At 34.4% G+C, this 18,620-nt stretch overlaps 2 protein-coding genes and 2 long non-coding RNA genes across 12 annotated transcripts; 2 read left to right on the top strand and 2 right to left on the bottom strand.

Annotated features, from left to right (window-relative positions):
- Nucleotides 1-730: 730 nt before the first annotated feature.
- LOC117605649 (heparan-alpha-glucosaminide N-acetyltransferase) lies at nt 731-5,243 on the bottom strand. The gene is made up of 12 exons (XM_034327197.2): nt 4,900-5,243; nt 4,003-4,130; nt 3,567-3,700; nt 3,378-3,493; nt 2,978-3,143; nt 2,702-2,906; nt 2,480-2,641; nt 2,299-2,420; nt 2,071-2,231; nt 1,834-2,008; nt 1,654-1,766; nt 731-1,440 (listed from the first exon to the last, which is right to left on the bottom strand). Exons 2-12 carry the CDS (start codon nt 4,120-4,122, stop codon nt 1,259-1,261), a joined length of 1,656 nt encoding a protein of 551 aa, XP_034183088.2. The 5' UTR covers nt 4,123-4,130; nt 4,900-5,243; the 3' UTR covers nt 731-1,258.
- A 6,057-nt stretch (nt 5,244-11,300) lies between these two features.
- On the bottom strand, nt 11,301-12,342 carry LOC143306070 (uncharacterized). Its single transcript, XR_013063451.1, has 3 exons — nt 12,095-12,342; nt 11,832-11,899; nt 11,301-11,656 (listed from the first exon to the last, which is right to left on the bottom strand). It is a non-coding gene; the product is annotated as an uncharacterized LOC143306070 (long non-coding RNA).
- Nucleotides 12,343-13,575: 1,233 nt separating this feature from the next.
- Nucleotides 13,576-14,746, top strand: LOC117605602 (uncharacterized). Its single transcript, XR_004581750.2, has 3 exons — nt 13,576-13,705; nt 13,918-14,103; nt 14,604-14,746. It is a non-coding gene; the product is annotated as an uncharacterized LOC117605602 (long non-coding RNA).
- A 353-nt stretch (nt 14,747-15,099) lies between these two features.
- LOC117605586 (KICSTOR complex protein kaptin) lies at nt 15,100-18,615 on the top strand. Of its 9 annotated transcripts, none has more exons than XM_034327096.2 (9): nt 15,100-15,298; nt 15,586-15,703; nt 16,095-16,304; nt 16,382-16,647; nt 16,782-16,948; nt 17,013-17,185; nt 17,257-17,332; nt 17,408-17,699; nt 17,767-18,615. In XM_034327096.2, exons 2-9 carry the CDS (start codon nt 15,673-15,675, stop codon nt 17,836-17,838), a joined length of 1,287 nt encoding a protein of 428 aa, XP_034182987.1. In that variant the 5' UTR covers nt 15,100-15,298; nt 15,586-15,672; the 3' UTR covers nt 17,839-18,615. The 9 variants fall into 9 exon arrangements, with proteins under 9 accessions (XP_034182987.1, XP_034182988.1, XP_034182991.1 ...); XM_034327097.2 differs by having other exon boundaries at nt 15,586-15,694; nt 17,767-18,614; XM_034327100.2 differs by lacking the exon at nt 15,586-15,703 and adding an exon at nt 15,482-15,585 and having other exon boundaries at nt 17,767-18,612.
- The last annotated feature ends 5 nt before the right edge of the window (nt 18,616-18,620 follow it).

Genomic DNA, 18,620 nt, shown 5'->3' with positions numbered 1-18,620 from the left:
GACACGAGTTTGTGTTCCTTCCTGAACCAATTAACGCTTGATGTGTTTTGTTCGAAATCGATCCCTTTTCTTCTCCACCATTCGCCGGTAACAAGACCAACGAAAGGGTTTTTTTAACTGGTATTTCATTTCAGGAGTAAGAAATTCGAAGCGAAGGATGTATGTGACCCAAGTTGCTCAAATCTCAGCGTTTGCAGTGTGGTTTTACGTTGCTACTCGTTTCCTAATTAAAATTTATTATCAACGAACAGATTAGCTCATCAAGTATGCATGCTTTATTTACGAGACGATTAATCAATATTTTATTGTTATTTACAGCAACCATATGAATATTGTTATGCGTTTCTGCATGTACAATGCATTTGCACTAATGTTTCATTTATTGCCAGTTCAACAGTAAATTGTGGTTCACTATCAAATAAATAGTTATATTGTTAATTAAATACACGATAATTATTTTTTGTTGAAGAATGAGATTGCTCGTTAGAGAAGTTGTAGCGTAGCAGAATTTAAGCGTCTTGACATGCTCGCCAGTATTTTCTTGTAATACGTAGGAGCACAATTTTTCTTTTTTTTTCCTTTCACGAGAATTATACAATCTGTATATTAATGGATGTTAACAAAATTGTTTCTTTCGATTTTCAGGTCCCGATGCAACGGATTACTGAGCGAACACGGGTACCTCCTTAAGAAACATGGCGTTGCTAGTGTGTTTTCTTCTCTTTCTTCCTTTTTCTTTTCGTTTATTTTTTATTTTGTTTACGACCGCGATCCGTAGAAAATCCTTCTCGTTAACCGATCGTATTTGTCGCCCCAATAGGTTTCACCCTTTCTTCTTCTTCTATACCCTCTTATTTTATTTCTCTTTTCTTCATTACTCCATTCTAACGATCCCACGGTGTGTGCACATTTGTAAAAGGATGAAAATCGTTAAAGTTCGAAGCTCTGATTCGTTCGAGAAGAATAGAATCGATGTGAAATAATCGATTGAAAATACGTGTACTTTTATCGATACTGTCTCGCGTTACCTCGATCTGTCATTGTGCTATTTATGTAAGTTGTGTACAATAAATTATTTGTAAAGTTCGTCGTAATCTTCATTTTCCGTCGAGCTTTCGTCATCTCTGCATTTCTTTTTTTTTTTCTTTAGAAAATTATATTAAAATTCACCAAGGTAAGCATCTGTACGTGTATGGAAGGGAATAACAATTTCAATGTTTTATTTATAAAATATACTTTCTATATAAGGAATAGAATTTCAAAGGCTGATGTAAGTTCGCTTCTTGTGCATAATGTATGCAATGATAGTCCACAATGCAACTCCCCAAATCGCCTCGCATAAACGTAGACCTCGACTGTTCATGCTTCCGATGCTCCAATGGAAAGGGAAATTTTGATAACATGTCATGTGGCCAACATACAGCAACAAACCGTTCATACCTATCAAATAAACATTAGATTTTCATTAGTTTCCACCTTTCTTCTCGAGAACTTAAAAATTTTTGTATTCGCCGAAGAATATCTGTCTCTTTTAATTCGACATCTGTAGCAACAAGGAGGGTCAGTACTATAAATGTCTCATAAATATTTGTCTCGACGTGAAATCTGTTCAGCGATCGCGTTGCGCAAGCTCTGTGTGAAAGTTTTACATACCAGGGATTCGGAAAGGGCCTCCTTTCCACACCTTAAGCACGTCCACGAGCAAATAACAGGCGGAGAGGAAAGCGAGAGCGAAGGATGTCGTTACGAACACGAACGACAGCGACCTGTGCAATGTAAAAATAAAACCAGTCGATAAGTAACCAAGGAATATCCTTTTCTGGAATGACGCACCATAACTTTTTATTGACGGGAATCACGTTGGTGAAGTGGAGAGCGCATCCGATGCAGCCGAAAAGCGCAGCCCACGCCAACCATCTCACAACACGTTCTTTCCAGTCTTTGTAAGACATCATAATTATGCCAGCATGTAGACCGAGGAAAACGTGGAACGTCGATGTAAGACAACCTTGACAAATTTTTGTATACAATTGTAACAGTTCCATTTTCTTATTATCAAGAATAACATACCCAAAATCCCTTCTGGATCAAATGGTCCCGACTGATAAACAGTCATCGAATGATGCAAATGTTGTTCCTTGAGTACCAATCTATCGATATAACCGGCTGCTCCTCCAACGCAGTCAAAATATTTTGCATCATCGTGAAGACCACCAGGACCCAGATATCCACTATCAACACACCCTTTAACGATTCTGTTGCTACGTAAAAATTATTCATCGAATTATACGTACATACGTGGGACAGCCAGGAACAGGTAAGCAAAATGTGACGATGCAATGAACAGCCACGATGACTGCCATCACACAGCACTGAGGTAGTAAGAGGAAAAAATCTTGCACATCTCGTAACATCGGAGACTACGAAGAAATAATGAATATAGTATCGATTCATGAAAAATTCGAGAGCTTAACTGTACCTTTGTTGGTCTTTTGAGCATCAAGAAAAGGTATGTCAGAGAAACCATAAAGTAAGTTACACCGAAACGTTGAAGAACACCGAATATCCGGATGTTTTCTAGCTGAGGACCGGTGCTCACCGTGTTTAGGGATACTCCGATTAAGAACAGGAGAATACTTCTCTGTTGGAAATATCAAATGACAGTAGAAAACGCTATAATTGCAGTAATTTGATAAATTACCTTAACGATACCGTATAGTATGACATGTTTCGGCACCATTCGCTTTAACTGACTGCCCAACGCTATGGGGATGCATACCCCCATGATCCATATAAAACAAGGGAACACTAAATCCCCTAAGAGTAAGCCATTCCAAGTGGCATGGCCCAAAGTTCTATAACCACCGGATCCATCGTTAACGAATATCATTAATAGAGTGCTAGCCCTAAAACATTGATTTTTATTATGTTTAATATCATCGTTTCGAACATGTGAGTGGATTTTCATGGATCGTACCCCCGAACAGTGTCGATTGCTTTCACTCGACGTTTCACAGGTTGCCTCATCGCAGTATCGTCCACCTGACGTCGCGTACATTTCTTTCTGCAAGCGTGCCATAGTGACTTCAAACCGGACAGGCCAAACAGAAAGAGTACCAGAACTCCCAAAATAACGAAAAATTCTGAAAAAAATTACACTTGGATAAAAAGGTATATCTCAATTTAAATCAAAACCGAGACACGATCTTCGAATCCTGATAAAATTAATTAAAAAACTGAGATTGCTCAAGATACTCGTTATCAATATCTCTGGTAAACATAGCTGGAATTATTAACCTGTGAACCGACTGTACGATGAAAATGGAAAACAAATAATGGTTATCTATTGTTATTTTTTAAAATCCACCAGACCTCACCTGTATAAGGAGAAGTTGGTTCGTTCAAAACCTTTATATCGCAACTTCGATTTTGGACCGTCAACTCGTATATACCGAATTGTCCCAAATTCGGTGTTAACTCACAGATCACGTTACTGAAACGTGGAAACACGCGAATGTTAAACAATACCAAACTGTAAAATTCCTCTCTTTGTCAATAAGATGTACCTCGTATTTTTAGCAGTTACGAATTCATCAGGATCTACGGCATCGAATATCCTAAACGTTGTAGGTCTGACTGTATCGATTATTACACTGGAGGTAGAATTCGCTATAATTTGCTTGATTCTGGTATACGGACACTGCAACATATGCATTAATCAATTTTACTCTTGTCGTTTGATTTAATGACTGATAATTACGAATTGATCGCTTAAACTCGATAAATGAGTTACAAGTGTTTCTAATTATGTAAATAAGAAAATTCCTTATTTAAAAATTAAAATATCTTGTTACACACGATCGTATTCACTGCAGGATTCATGTTAATACACGGACGTATCTGCGATTAACGAATTTAAGTAACTTGATGGATAGAAAAGTAAAGGTATGCGAAACACGTGACAAAGTATAAGTGCAAAAAGCGTATCCTTGTATGACTTACCAGGGCGCAATCGGTCGAGAGCAAATAGAGCCAGACGTTGGAATCTTCGTGGTCGGTTCGTAGATTGATACAAGCTTCATCGTACTTGAGGGTCTCGCGATCGCAGAACCACTCGTCCATCGTCTCTGCTGCAAGCAAAGTGAACGCAAGAAGCAAAAAACAAGAAGCGGTTAGGTGGCACGCTTCGAAAGTCGCGCGAGGAATCGTGACACCGCTCCGCGCCTCGCCGCGTCGCTGAGAAACTCAACAGGCATCCGTAATCTCAGAGAAATGTTTATATCGAACCGTGTGCAACGAACAGAGAGAAAGTAGAACGCTCAAAATTGAATTTATGCTAAATGCATCTTCACTTCGTGGAACATTGCAATAAGAAATGTTTCCTTTCTAACGGAGTCGTTCATTTACGAACCTTTTTTAATTATTTCGATATTTGAAACACCAATTTTGTAAATAAATTGATCATCGATGTCGGGTTAAAATGGCATATTTTAGAGTTCATAATTTGATCACGAAAACATTTTGCGAGGCTTGAGTCCAATCCTACCTTCTCTCAGGAGAACACCGCACACTGTCCTTCATCTAATGTTGCATCGCGCATTACAACGAAGCAAACATCCTATCGTATCAAGGTCTTCCAAGGTCAACGAGTAAAAAAACACACTAAAAATATATATCATTGAAATTGACAAGAAAATGTTGGATCCGCGTCTACACAAACATAATACTGTGACTGTCACAACAGAAATAGTCAGTTTAATGATATTCGGAATTTTCGTTCCTCCTGCATGTTTTACAAGTATGCACCTCAACGATGGGTGCAAGAAACAGAAAAGAAATGGAACAATCGTCACGGTACAAAAAGCAAAGAACAATCGTCGTTTTTCCAGAAGATGGTACCTAGTGTTTCGCGTTCCTCGAACTCTCGGACGACTTTTCGCGATGACCACGTGAACGTTTCGTCGACGATCACGATCTAACGGTGTTTGCTTGATCGCGCGGGATCAAATATTGTTCGGCACCGTTTAATCGACACCGCGACCGACAGATACGAATGCGTCAAGTGGCACGAACAGCTTTTTAGTATCGCGTACACGAGAACAGCCGGCTAACCGAGTCAACGCGGAATCACGTGGGTGCATCGACTGACATTTCACCTGGCATTCAACAGGAATTTTTTTACCTGTCCACTAAGCGGACAGCCTCCGAGAAATCGGAATTACGCTATCGCGCGAGCTTTGAATTCGTGTTCCGTTAATTAAAACTTGGGTTGTTTACATTATCAACAATTAAACACTACTTTTAATTGCTATATCGTGTCCCAACTCTGTTAAACTTACTTTCACAGCAAATCAATCGCTTCGCTCCAGTATGTCAGCCAAGAAGCGGTTGGCGGCCTAGTATTAATATGTATTGCAGTAGACTCTCGTTATATTGCCGTGGTAGGGGTAAACATTTTTCAAGCTTCCAAACTCTAATTAACTAATCATTTACAATTTCTACTATTATCATTACACTGTAAATCGTACGATCTCTTCAAAATCACAGTTAATTGGAGCGAAGCTCCGCTATTAAACGATTGATCAGGATTTTTGTGACTTTTTAACTCAAAATCTAGATTATCAATTTTGACCATTCTTTGCAAGCCGATAACAGTGCTCACTGTGAGTGTTTATATAGAATAAAATCAGAGATCGGTGGTGTCCTTGAGGCAAGCGTCGATGCCGAACTCTGTATTCCGCATCGGTAAAACAGCCCATGTTTGATCGACAGAAACTGATTCAAGCGCCTCCTTAGTTATTGCATCCAACTAACGGCATACTATACTACGTCACCTTTCGCATACACCTAAATGACACGTGTATGCTACGATAGCTATATGTATAAGTACATAATTAAACAATACTGACCATGCATTCATTATTATTAATTTTCTTTCCGCAAAATTGTATTTGCAATGTGATACGCTTCAGAATCTCAAAGGCATAGTTCCTGAAAGAAATATAATAGCGATTAAATAGAAAAAAAAGCATTTTCGCAGCCAATTTGCTCGTATTATTTGCTGCATAATTAATAAAAGTACTATAGAAATAATGATACAGTTATTAATTAGTCATCAAATAATAACGATTGCCCAGGTCTCACCACGGGGAGGTTGCTGCGGGTGGAGACCCGCCCTACCTCGTCCCATCCACCCTCCATTTATGCAAATTTTTACTTGTGTTAAATAGCATCATCCTCTTGATGCACATTTGCAAAACGTTTTTGACTGTTATGCAAACGAACAACAAAAGGAGCATTGTTTTTATTCAGGTAGGTACCTATCTACTTATCTATACATATATCTACGTATATTTTTGCTTTTTATACATATCGCAACATTTTTTAATTTTGATTTTGATTACAGATCTGTAATTAATAAATATGCAATTACATATTTGTCCTACATACTTATATTACTAAGAATACCTGTCTATACGAGCGCTCGTAATTATATTAAAAATTCGCTTAAATCTAACGCTTATTAATTAAACACTGCAATGTTTGACGATTATATCTTCATGACCATATATATAAATAAGTCCAATGAATTTGTTGATTTTGTTGTCCTCACCAGAATACTTCCTGAAATAAAACTGAAAAGGATTAAACATAATTTAAGAAAATAATAAGGCTCATGTGGCCTTAATCATAAATTTACAACCTGCCTAAAACAAACAGAAAAGAATTAAATACAATTTTCGAAAATAGTACGGTTCAAATATTACCACTTATAAGAATCACTTTTCCTTTTCAATCATTTTCACCTTGGTTTACTTAATTGGATACATGGAATTCCATTTATGGGCGCTAGATTTTATATTACATTTCTTCCAATCAATTATCCGATATTATTATTTCATACTTCCTATAAAGATATTTCTCTGTAACAGAAACTGATTAATTGAATCCAGATAAAGACAAAGAAAAATTAATAGCTGGAAAGAAGATACATTAGTAATAATAAAATTTTATAAAAGTCAGAGTGGTTGTTAATAACTCAAAATCAATTTGATACGAAATATGAATTTAAAGCAAACTTCAGTACCAAAATAAAGAGAAAAAAATTCAGAAAAATATATATTTGAGTTAAGTGATTTGAGTTAGGAACATTAATTATTTCATTTTATTGTATTTAATATTCGTTCATTTCGCGACAAATAGCACACAATATTTTAATTGAAACAACTGTCTTTTACTGCAATATATAGTACGTACAACCACGATTCTACTCGACTTTATTGCATTATATTATTCAATACACCTTTCAATGCAAATCTATTGTAAATGGAAAACTGGAAAGAAAATCACGAGTGGACTCTGCTTTTGAGGAAAAGAATTTGAAAATTTATAAAAGTAATTTAATTAGCTTCTCCGTAAGCTTGAAACAAAACATCGCGATTAAAAATTAAAACTGAACAACCTTAACAACGATCATCCACTACTTTTGTTTAAACAAAGTACAATTAAAATTAAATAAGCAATTTCAAATGAACAAATATTCCTTGAAATAATTTATCACCAATCATCACAAAATAAAATGAACTTTCATTTTAAATAAAACTTTGAATAAAGTTCTATTTAAAACTTTATCGTATTTAATAATATTCTGAAAACATTAAATTCATATATTATTTAACAGTATTTCCAACAACCGAATGCTCAAAATTTTCAAAATTGAAAAAAGGGAAGAAAAAAGAATGAGGGCATAGCAGTGGGAGTGAGGGTACAGGGGAAGCTGAAAAGAAAAGTTTGACTGCCCATAAGAGCAATCCCAAAGCAAATCCTATAAAAGAAACCGAAATCACACGCAACACTAATTTTAAAATTGCAAACATTCTGAACTATGACAAAACATCGGCTGGCAACGAAGGGTCTCACGCCCCCTAGACTTACGCCAGACGCTACATACCACCCACCCCGCCTGGACGTCGTAACGCCAGGACAGAGTGCACCCCTTCGCTAAGAGCGCTACCCGCCCGTCCAACACGTTGCATCCAACGGTGTCAGATTTGCGGACGCCCATAGTATAGACAAAAGGACTACAGTTTAGAATATGGTAACATATTTTCATATGTTCCGTATTCTAAAGCTGCGCCTGCAAAGGCCTAGTAATGCATGGGTATATCTCCCAGAGATGGTGTTCACGGTCTTAGGCCGCGGAATCCTTGACTAGCAATGGATTCCCACCGAATGTGAGTCATAGTTACTTCCACTAACTTAATAAATGCAAAAAAGTAAAAAATTTAATAATAATCGCGAATTCATTCGCAACACTAATTTCATTAATTATATAATATGTACAAAAGCGTACGCGTGAAGGCTGCTCCATTATGCGCAACACTAAGCTGAAAAAAAGAAAAAACGCGAACTGTAACGCAACACTACTCAAATCTACCGAATTTTGTAAGACGCAACACTAATCTAAAAAAGGGGTACAGCCAATCCAAGGCTGTACCACGGCAGCTGGTCCATAGCTGCCTTATGGACCATGGCAACTCCACTGGATCGTTTTTGGGCATTTCATCATATATCGCAACTCTAATGCAAAACGCGAATATTCATTACCGCAACACTAATTAGCAGGGAACTCTATAAACTAATGCAAAGCAATCGCGCATTTATAAGTCGCAACACTGGGAAACAACCTCGCTAATGTCATTCGCAACGCTATCTTTAACAGACATGCAATTAAAATGCAAAAAAAGGGGATTCTCAAACCGTGAATCTTTTACTCGCAACACTAAAGCAATGAACATTAAAAAGCAAAATTGAAAAGTCCTAAAGCAATCAACATTAAAAAGTTAAATTCTACTTTAAAGCAATGCAAGAAAGAAACGCGATATTTAAAGTTCGCAACACTAAATGAAAATCGCGATAATCATGCATACGCAACATTAAATTGAACCGTGATCGATATTCATTCGCAATACTAAATTGAACCGTGGTCAATATTCGCAACACTAAATTGAAAACGCGATTTGCCCAAAATGATGGGGGTCACGGGCCCCCTCTTCTCCTGCAATTACAAAACTACAACTACAAGCGAGCACAGTGACAAAGTAGTAACGATAATGATTTCCCATCCTTTTTTGCAAAAGGATGCAAAATCATTAGTAGTTCCCCTCTTGAAAGACAGTTTGTCGGGGCGCTTCGGCATATAGCCTTTTCTTTCTTCGGGCGGTCCACCCACCTGAAACTTATATCTAAAGCTCGAGACTTGCAAATTCGCAAAACAAAAAAAAACAATCAACAAAAAAGAAAAATCGCGAAACTCTAATTGACACGTGGACGAAAAAGGACTTTATATAAGTCGTTGTTCGTGCACACGTGCCGTGCTCGAGCAGAACTTTTGCGTTTCGTACCATCGCGATCGCGTATGACGACTTATGAAGTCGCCAAAAATTTGAAAAATTGTACAGATAGATTCGAAGGCGAACGGCATACTCCGTTCGTATCGATCGTATCATCAATTCTTCAAATATATTCCAGGTACAGGTTGATCACGCGAAATCGCGCCTACCCGACCAAGAGACTGTGACAACCTGTCCCGGCCCTACCTACTTACAATCTATCACACACACCAGAAGGTATACTACCTACCTACCTAACGCTATATTTAAAAAAGGCAAAATCACATTCTCACAAAAATTCATTCCACGACTCCCATACACTCCACCCGGGCGCAAAAACCTACACTAGGGAGAACGTCCCGGAACGCCTCCGACACCCGAGTTTCATCTCACATCACACTCTACGGTACGTACCATTTTTCACTGAAATCGTCTGGCAAGGCTAGCAATCATTGCGTATAATGATAATTACAAAATTTAATTAACTACTTTCATATAGAATATTTCATAATAATGGTAATAATCATGATAATAGTAATGGCAATATAGTAATAGTAATGGTAATAATACTATTTGGTTTGTACATTCATTGTGCATCTTATTGAATAAAATATTATTTCAAATTAAAAGTTAAATGAAGAAGTTATTAAACCGACGCAATCCCACAGCCTAAAAACACACACACCATATGTGGAAATTACGTCGTGCACGATATACTAACACAATGCCAGCCGCTTATTAATTATTATTCTTATGAACTAGGTCATCGTGCCCGTTGCCTCTACCCATCCAAGTAGCACCTGGGCACGTGAATGGGCTTTGGCAACAAACACGGAAGGGGTTAAACCTGAAAATCCTGACCTAGAAACATGATTAGTACATAAACATCTAACGGGCTAATATTTCACTATTTTAATAAAAGTGACTCGACTTCGTAAATATAAAGCTTTAAGAACAAATACTGAAAAGCAAAATAGAGCAACTATGACGCAAACATAGTGCACTGCTAATATCAGCTGGCAACGAAGGGTCTCACGCCTCCTAGACTTGCGCCAGACGCTACATACCACCCACCCCGCCTGGACGTCGTAACGCCAGGACAGAGTGCACCCCTTCGCTAAGAGCGCTACCCGCCCGTCCAACACGTTGCATCCAACGGTGTCAGATTTGCGGACGCCCATAGTATAGACAAAAGGACTACAGTTTAAAATATGGTAACATATTTTCATATGTTCCGTATTCTAAAGCTGCGCCTGCAAAGGCCTAGTAATGCATGGGTATATCTCCCAGAGATGGTGTTCACGGTCTTATGCCGCGGAATCCTTGTAACTAATTTGATTAATTAAATAATACATAGGATTGAGATTAAACACCAAAAGGATTCCCACCGAATACTAGTCAATGCATCGTCATATTTACTCCCGCGCTGGAAATTTTTCGCAACACTAATTTAAGAAATGCAAAATTCTAATAAAAAAGAATTTAATGTCTCTAATTAAGAATTTGTTATAGTGAAAAAAGAATTTATTGTGAAAATTAATAAAACATCCTCGGGCGACTCCCTCCTCAGAGTGAATTTTCAAGAATACGCAAAATGTGTTGAAATAGATCACTCTGACTTGGAAATCTACCCGTCACGAATTGTCTTCTTGCACATAAATTGTTCATTTTTTCATGAACGTGTAAATAAGTTAAACTACTCGTAAAAAATTCTCAAATTATATTTGAATTTATAATGTACAAAATGTAATTAAATCAATGTAATAGCATCATTAATATGTATATCCAGTATACATATTACATAATACTATCAATATTATATTGCTGTGAACCATCGCAATAACTAAGTCAGATAGTATTTGACTTCTCTATTACAGACAAACTAAATAAAATTGTTTTGGTATTAAAATATTCTAATTCCACATTTAAGAACATTTAAGAACATTTAAGAGCATTCATATATTTCATAAATATCTATTGGAATATGTGGAATTGAAATGATATTAAAACGCGGAGTACAAGAAGACCTAGCCTGAACTAAATGAAATGAAACAATAAAAATGTTACTACTCATGGGTATAATCATACCCATGGTCACTATGCTTGCTAACCACGTATACAACCGGTAACCCGTGTCGATTCGGACCATTCGTCCTACGACATGATTGGGCACCAGAGGAACTATAAAACATGCGACTCACCGTTCGCAGATATACTCTTCTTCCGACAATCAAGTAGGAAGATGGACAACACCAGGTAGGAGGCTGCCTTGTAGGAGAAGAATTACGGTTAATTTTGAAAATTATCAATTTTTATTCTAATAAAATTATATATGAAATTGAATTTTATAAAATATTAGCAATTAAAAAGAAATCTCAATTATCAAGTGATGAAATTGAAAATTATTCTATTTTAATAAAAAGCAATTAAGTGACGTACCAAGACGGAAGTCGTGAAGAAAGCCATCATCGGGATATCCAGGAACTCGGCAAAATAAAAAAATTCATCTGTAACAAAACAAAAAAGAATTACGGTTAATTTTGCAAATTATCAATTTTTATTCTAATAAAATTATATATGAAATTGAATTTTATAAAATATTACCAATAGCAATTGAGAAGAACTCTCAATTATCAAGTGTTGGAATTGTAAATTATTCTATTTGAATTAAAATTAATTAAATAAAGTAATAAGATACTTACACTCTTTCCTCATGGAGCAACGCCCAAGACTCCTCTTCAGTGGTGCACTGACTCTAATACCGGGTATATCGAGCAATTAACAAAAAAAATTAAAAATAAAAATAAAGATATGAAATACTAGTAACGCGACCGTGAATCATTTTCGGTGAACAATTGTAATGACTCTACTTTCACGATGAAAAAGGAAAAAGCAGAGCCGCGATACTCTAGAAAATATTTTATAATACGCAGCAAACACTGACTCTACTTTCGCGTGATTCCTAATTGTACAAACGCAACTCTATTCAGGGCCAGTTCACCCTTGAAAAAATCAAAACATTGGAAATATATTCGTACAAACACTGACTCTACCGACCGCCTTGCGCGCGGCCACAACAATTCCTGGAAAAAAAAATTAGTGAGGAGGTTGGGGATGGGTAGAAATATACAGATAGAAATATATCTTATTGAGCGTTATGTTTAATGGAAATATACTGTTATGTGTAAATGGAAATATCAACGAACACGAATATTATTGAAGTTGAATATTGATCCTAGATTATCTCGTAATAACGAAATGTATTAAATAATTGTTGATAATTATTCCATTGAATATTACAAGGATAAAAAATCATTGTTAAATACATATAATAAACTATTTTATTAAAGCAGTGGATTTTTGTTGTTAAGATTGTAAGCATATTAAAAATTGTTGGAAATTCTATTACGTAGTAAGTTATAAATTATCTAATTCTTTTCAATAAGCAAAATCCAATAATTAAGCATGCTTAAACAGCATGTGATTTAAAAACGTAATTCTATTTTAATTTAAACTTGCATCGAAAACTGGATATTATAATATAATTACTACGATTTAACAACAATAGATTGTATAAAATAATTAATAATTGCAGAAGAGAAGCAATCATTTGCAGTAGAATACGAATTATTTCAATTTTGTTCTAGTTTAAAACAAATGTATTAAAATACTGGACGAAATTATTTAATAAAATGAAAAATTAATTATTCTTTTTCTATGAATTGGTTAAAGAAAAAAAATGTCTCTAATCTTTTCCTTCTTGACTTTGGTAGCAAGTAATTATCAAAAATGCTTACAATTAACAACAACCATAAAAAATAAGTAATAATAAATGTTAATAATTGATTAGAATAAATTAAAACAATAAATTCTTACAAAATTCTATTTCAAACCCATATCATGGCGTCCTTTCAGTATCCATCAAATATCTGTAACAAAAAAGAAATACGAATTTATGTACATAAAATGTAATCAACAATAATAAACGATCGAATTATAATTTATGCAAAATATTTTAATAGATACAATGCTCACTTATTACTTATACGGAAGGATGCTCTCAACACGTCTTGTCACTTCGACGTTCGCGAGAGAAATGGCGAGACCTTCCTTCCCGACGAAGACCGGTCGGCACCGCTTCGGTATTATTCGGTAATGTTCGTCCCCAGCCGAACCGAAGCCGGTAGATGAACAGATCTCATAATATTACGATGCTCAAGAAAGAACGTTATTAAATATCAAATAGTAAATTGTGTGAAACAATATTAAAAACGTTCACTATTGGTTAGGAAATTAACGATACAAAAGGGAAAGTAATTCAAATTCTGCTGTTCCAACCTCATTGTACAATCGCAGCAAGAGCACAAACTTTTAACTCTTGTATTTTTAAAGATAACCTCGAATTAATATCAAAAATCAGGAATCTAGACTTCTCTCCAGCTATTCTTTCTATTTTTTGTACTTTTAACACCCGAAAGACAATTTAATTTAATGTTTGAAGATAATTTAATCTTACCTGTTGCAGACACGTACAAGACGAACAAAGCTTCGAAGAGGAATGCTGTACTGCGTCACAAATCGACGCACTCGCTCTCACAGCGACGTGTCTGATTGGTCGAAATGAGGGGACGCCAACATGGGACGACCAATCACAGCCATCGATAGAAGTTTCAAAGTGCTTCGAAACTTTAATACAAATCGTAAGGGAAAGGTTCGTTAAAAATTATCGACGCCATATTGAAATAAAATCAAGATTACTTTTCTCAACTTTAAACACCAAAATATAAGAAACAAAGTAGAAAAAATATAAGATATTGACAGGATTTAAGAAATTATTCTTATAAAAGCAGAATAAATGAAGGAAATGTTATTTTAATTCGTATCTATATCGGCATAATAGTAAAATTATCACGATATATAACAATAAATTACCGGAAAAATGTACTAAAAACATTAAAAAATGCAATAATATTCGAAAAATTATTGATATAAAGGGAAAATAATTCAGATTCTGTTCTTTCAACTTCATTGTCAATTCACGGCAAGAGCAAAAAATTTCATCTCACGTATTTTTAAAGATAACCTCGAATTAATGTCAAAAAACAAAGAGCTAGACTTCTCTTCGGCTATTCTTTCTCTTTTTTGTATTTTCAACACCCGAAAGACAATTTAATTTAATATTTGAAGATAATTTAATCTTACCTGTTGCAGACACGTGCAAGACGAACGAAGCTTCGAAGAGGAATGCTGTACTGCGTCACAAATCGACGCACTCGCTCACACAGCGACGTGTCTGATTGGTCGAAATGAAAGGATGCCGAATGAAACAACCAATCACAGCCATTGATAGAAGTTTCGAAACTGTAATGTTAATCGTAATGGAATCGTTCATACAATAAATATCAACGATAAAATCGAATAATGTACTTTTTTTAGCAACACCCGTCTTGTATTATATTTTATATTATTGTAATTATGTAATAAATAAAGGGGAATATTGCTTTAATAACACTTTCCTATGTCGTGATTTTGATACGAAATGTTTAAGAACATATTATTTCAGATATAAATTTTGACACTTATGTGCAATATATGCATAAGCGAAATGTTAATATGTACAAAAATTATAATCAATCGATTCGGTCGACGCACACATATTCCCATATACGAGCTGCGAACGAACTGCGCCCTACAGAAAAAACGAGGAACTAAATTTGTGGTCTGTTTTACCCTTTTGACGTCTTTCGCGAGTGAAAATCGTAGCTCTCAAATTTCTTCTACCTGGAGGCTTGTACAGCATCCCTTAGATGCTTATTTTGTTCTATCTGTCCCAAAGAATGTTAGTCTAGTACCCATTTGGACATACGATTCATAAAAATGTTTATATTACGAATAAATTAATGCAGGTGAGTCCGTTCCGCCATTTTCTTGACCGTTGACAGACATAAATTTCAATATTTTATAACTTTTTGACGATTTGAATAATATAAGGACCAGACTAACATTCTTCAGGTCCTCCTGAACACGTCCCTCAATTTTTTTTGCATTCTGTTTTGTAATGACGACGTAATTTGAGAACTCGTTATTAGGGATTTTTCTAGAGACTGTCGGTAAAGTTTTCAACGAAAACATTTTTCTACCACGGTGTCAAACGAAACTCTTTTTAAAAAAAGTTTTTATAACTTTTATCAAGGTATGAACTAAAAAAAGGGACCAACACACATATTTACATACATATACATGATAAGTTATCAATGCATACCCATGCATACCAATACCAATGCGTACTGACCACATGTGTGGTAAGGAACGTATGTTTGTACTTATTATATATATATATATATATATATATATATATATATATATATATATACATATTTCTGCTTGATGACTAATGTTTGTTTAAAAATGTAATTAGCATAATATTTGTACTTGTTTTTAAAGAATAACTCAAATTTGTTTCAAAATATAGTTTTATAATATAAATCCTATACATATGTAAATAAAATAAATTTTGTTATCAAATGAATTTAGTATGAAACGTAAATGAAAGATTAAGAATTGAAACAAAGAAAAGATTTTTATAGTTTTCGGTAAATATTTGATTTGATTTTACTTTGTTTATTTTAAGTATAATATAAATGACATGACTAAAGTTAAATCATAAGGTATAACCAGAGGTTAACTGTTTCTGTTGTGAAGGAATCATGAATAATTTGACAGATGCACACTGGTTTCCTTTAACATCTCAAGGAAACATTTATTCCATGACAAAACTGTGTTCTAATAGTGGCTACAATAAAGTGTTAGTGGCCTCTTTAAAAAGAAAAATATACTCTTGTGAATATCATTTAATGCCAAATCTACATTTAAAACCATTGGTTAAGGAGCTACTCTTTACATACATTCCCAGTTTGTAATCTTATATATTACTTTATCATTAAAGAACAAAGTCTTTCATTTTGTAAATAATAATTATTTTTCATTAGGTGGTACAGAAATTATATCCATTGATGCATATAATAAGTCTGACGGTGGTGATGGATTTGTAATAGGAATAACTATTTTAAAAGCAAGTACAGATACATCTGTAGAAAGGTATTTAAATATATATACAGAAGGTGCAATAGATGGAGAAGGAGATGAAGGGAGTTCAATTGAAGCCATAGCTCAAAATTGTCTTACAGTAGAATTACCATATACACCTTATCATTTGTATCATACTATATTACCACAACAGAATTCTCATAGCGAGGTAATTTTTTAGCATAACAGTAACTTTTTAATACCACTTACAAAATAATATTGTTTAAGAAATATTCAAAGAAGTAATATTATTTATTATTATGTAAATTTAAAGTGTTAATATAACATTTCCTAAGATTTTAGGTTGTTTGGTTATTATCTGGTAGTGATTATAAGATTCATATGATCAGAGAAGATAAATTAAATCATGGTTATAGTGAATCATCAATTGAAAAATATTTCCCTGAATTGCATGATATCCAAGGAATTGCAATATGGATTAATATCTACTATTATGATAATTATAATTGGTATGATATTACAGTTATATACAATTATACAAGTTATTGTTATTAATTATATCAAATTATTTAGGAGACTGACTGTAATTGGTTGTGAATGTGGTTTAGTTATAGTAGCTATAGTTAATGTTTTGGAATTGAAAGTCTGTAAAGCTTGGAAATTAAGGTATGATAGACCTATTTCCAGTGTATGTATATTTCCACAACAAAACAATGTCACGAAACCTTCCTTTCTTAATTCTAGAGGTAAATATCACTAAATTAACATACATTTTTAAAGAAATTACAAAATTGATCAATTTTCTTATTTATTGTAGGTCCCAAATGTTCTTTAAGTAATGAAACAAAATTAAATGTTCTTATTGTAAATACAAGTAATGCAGTTGTTTTCATGTAAGTGTATAAAACTTTTGCTATATGTATCATTGTATCATTTACTATAAGTATAACTCATTTAAATTTAATTAGGGACATTTTAAATAATGGAATGGATGAGGATATAACATTAAATGGTAGTGAAACATCTGATTGCATTTTATGCTCCTGTACTGCTGATATAAATATGGATGGTCGAAATGAAATTCTCTTAGGAACCTATGGTCAAGAGGTTTTAATATTCTGTTTTATAAATAATACATGGGAACTGATCATTAGAAAATTATTCGATGCACCGGTGCATTCTATATGTTACATGGATATTACCAATGATGGAATGAAAGAACTTATTGTTCTTACACAACGTGGAGTTCATATACTACAGGTTGTAATGCTTGTTTATATTCATTATATTCAGATTAACGTAATTACAATGAAATTATAAATTGCAGCACAATATTATGGACGTAAAGGACAAATGGAAAAAACGATATCGAAAAATGCTTAAAGACAATAGAACATAATTTTAAATGTTGTCAGGGAAGATCTAAATAGATGTTATTATTTAGAATTAATATAAACAAATTTTTGTATATGAAGATTTTATATATATATATATGCATATTGGCATGCATTGTATGTACAGCCTCGATCACGGTCGGCGTCCCTATAGGCAAAATAGCAGTCTAAGCCAGCGAAGAGGAAAGTGTCTCTAGTTTCTACCGTTGAGTATGACACTCGAGCCAGCAGGCATTATGCCTAATTCACAGGAGACACTTTTGTATTCGAGAAAGAACAAAATTTTCTCCAATAAATAATCGCTACAGGGACGATAACTTTCGGTAGACAGATAGGAACACAAAATTCATAAAATACTCCACCCTCGCAGAACAAAAAAGCAATGCGTAAATGTATCCCTTCCTGTTTTGAGGGAAATAATAAGTCAATTAAATAGTCGCTCCTGGAGAACGCCACCTCACCTGCCCTTACAGGGAAACCATTAGATAGATAAATAGTCGCTAAAGCGAGTCGGTGGTTTGTTAATTAACCAGTAAAATGAATAATGAGCTTGATTCGAAAGTCAATCCTTCTATGTATTCGAGGTTGTTGACATTCTGTCATTTTTTATTAAGAATATTAATGAAGCTGTACATAATTATCTTCATTAAGATTTAAACTTTAAATTTATATACAATAATTGTCATTTTAAATTGATTAATTATAAATAATTATAGGGTTGACGAGGCGAACTTAGAGGAACGATCACTCCAAAAACTGCTAAAAATTAATTGCTTGCACAGAAATG

The sequence above is a fragment of the Osmia lignaria genome, chromosome 14 (assembly GCF_051020975.1).
Source record: "Osmia lignaria lignaria isolate PbOS001 chromosome 14, iyOsmLign1, whole genome shotgun sequence".
In the NCBI taxonomy this organism is placed as follows: Eukaryota; Metazoa; Arthropoda; class Insecta; order Hymenoptera; family Megachilidae; genus Osmia; species Osmia lignaria.
The sequence above is the reverse complement of the archived record's forward strand: the minus strand, read 5'-3'. Positions and strand labels throughout refer to the sequence as shown.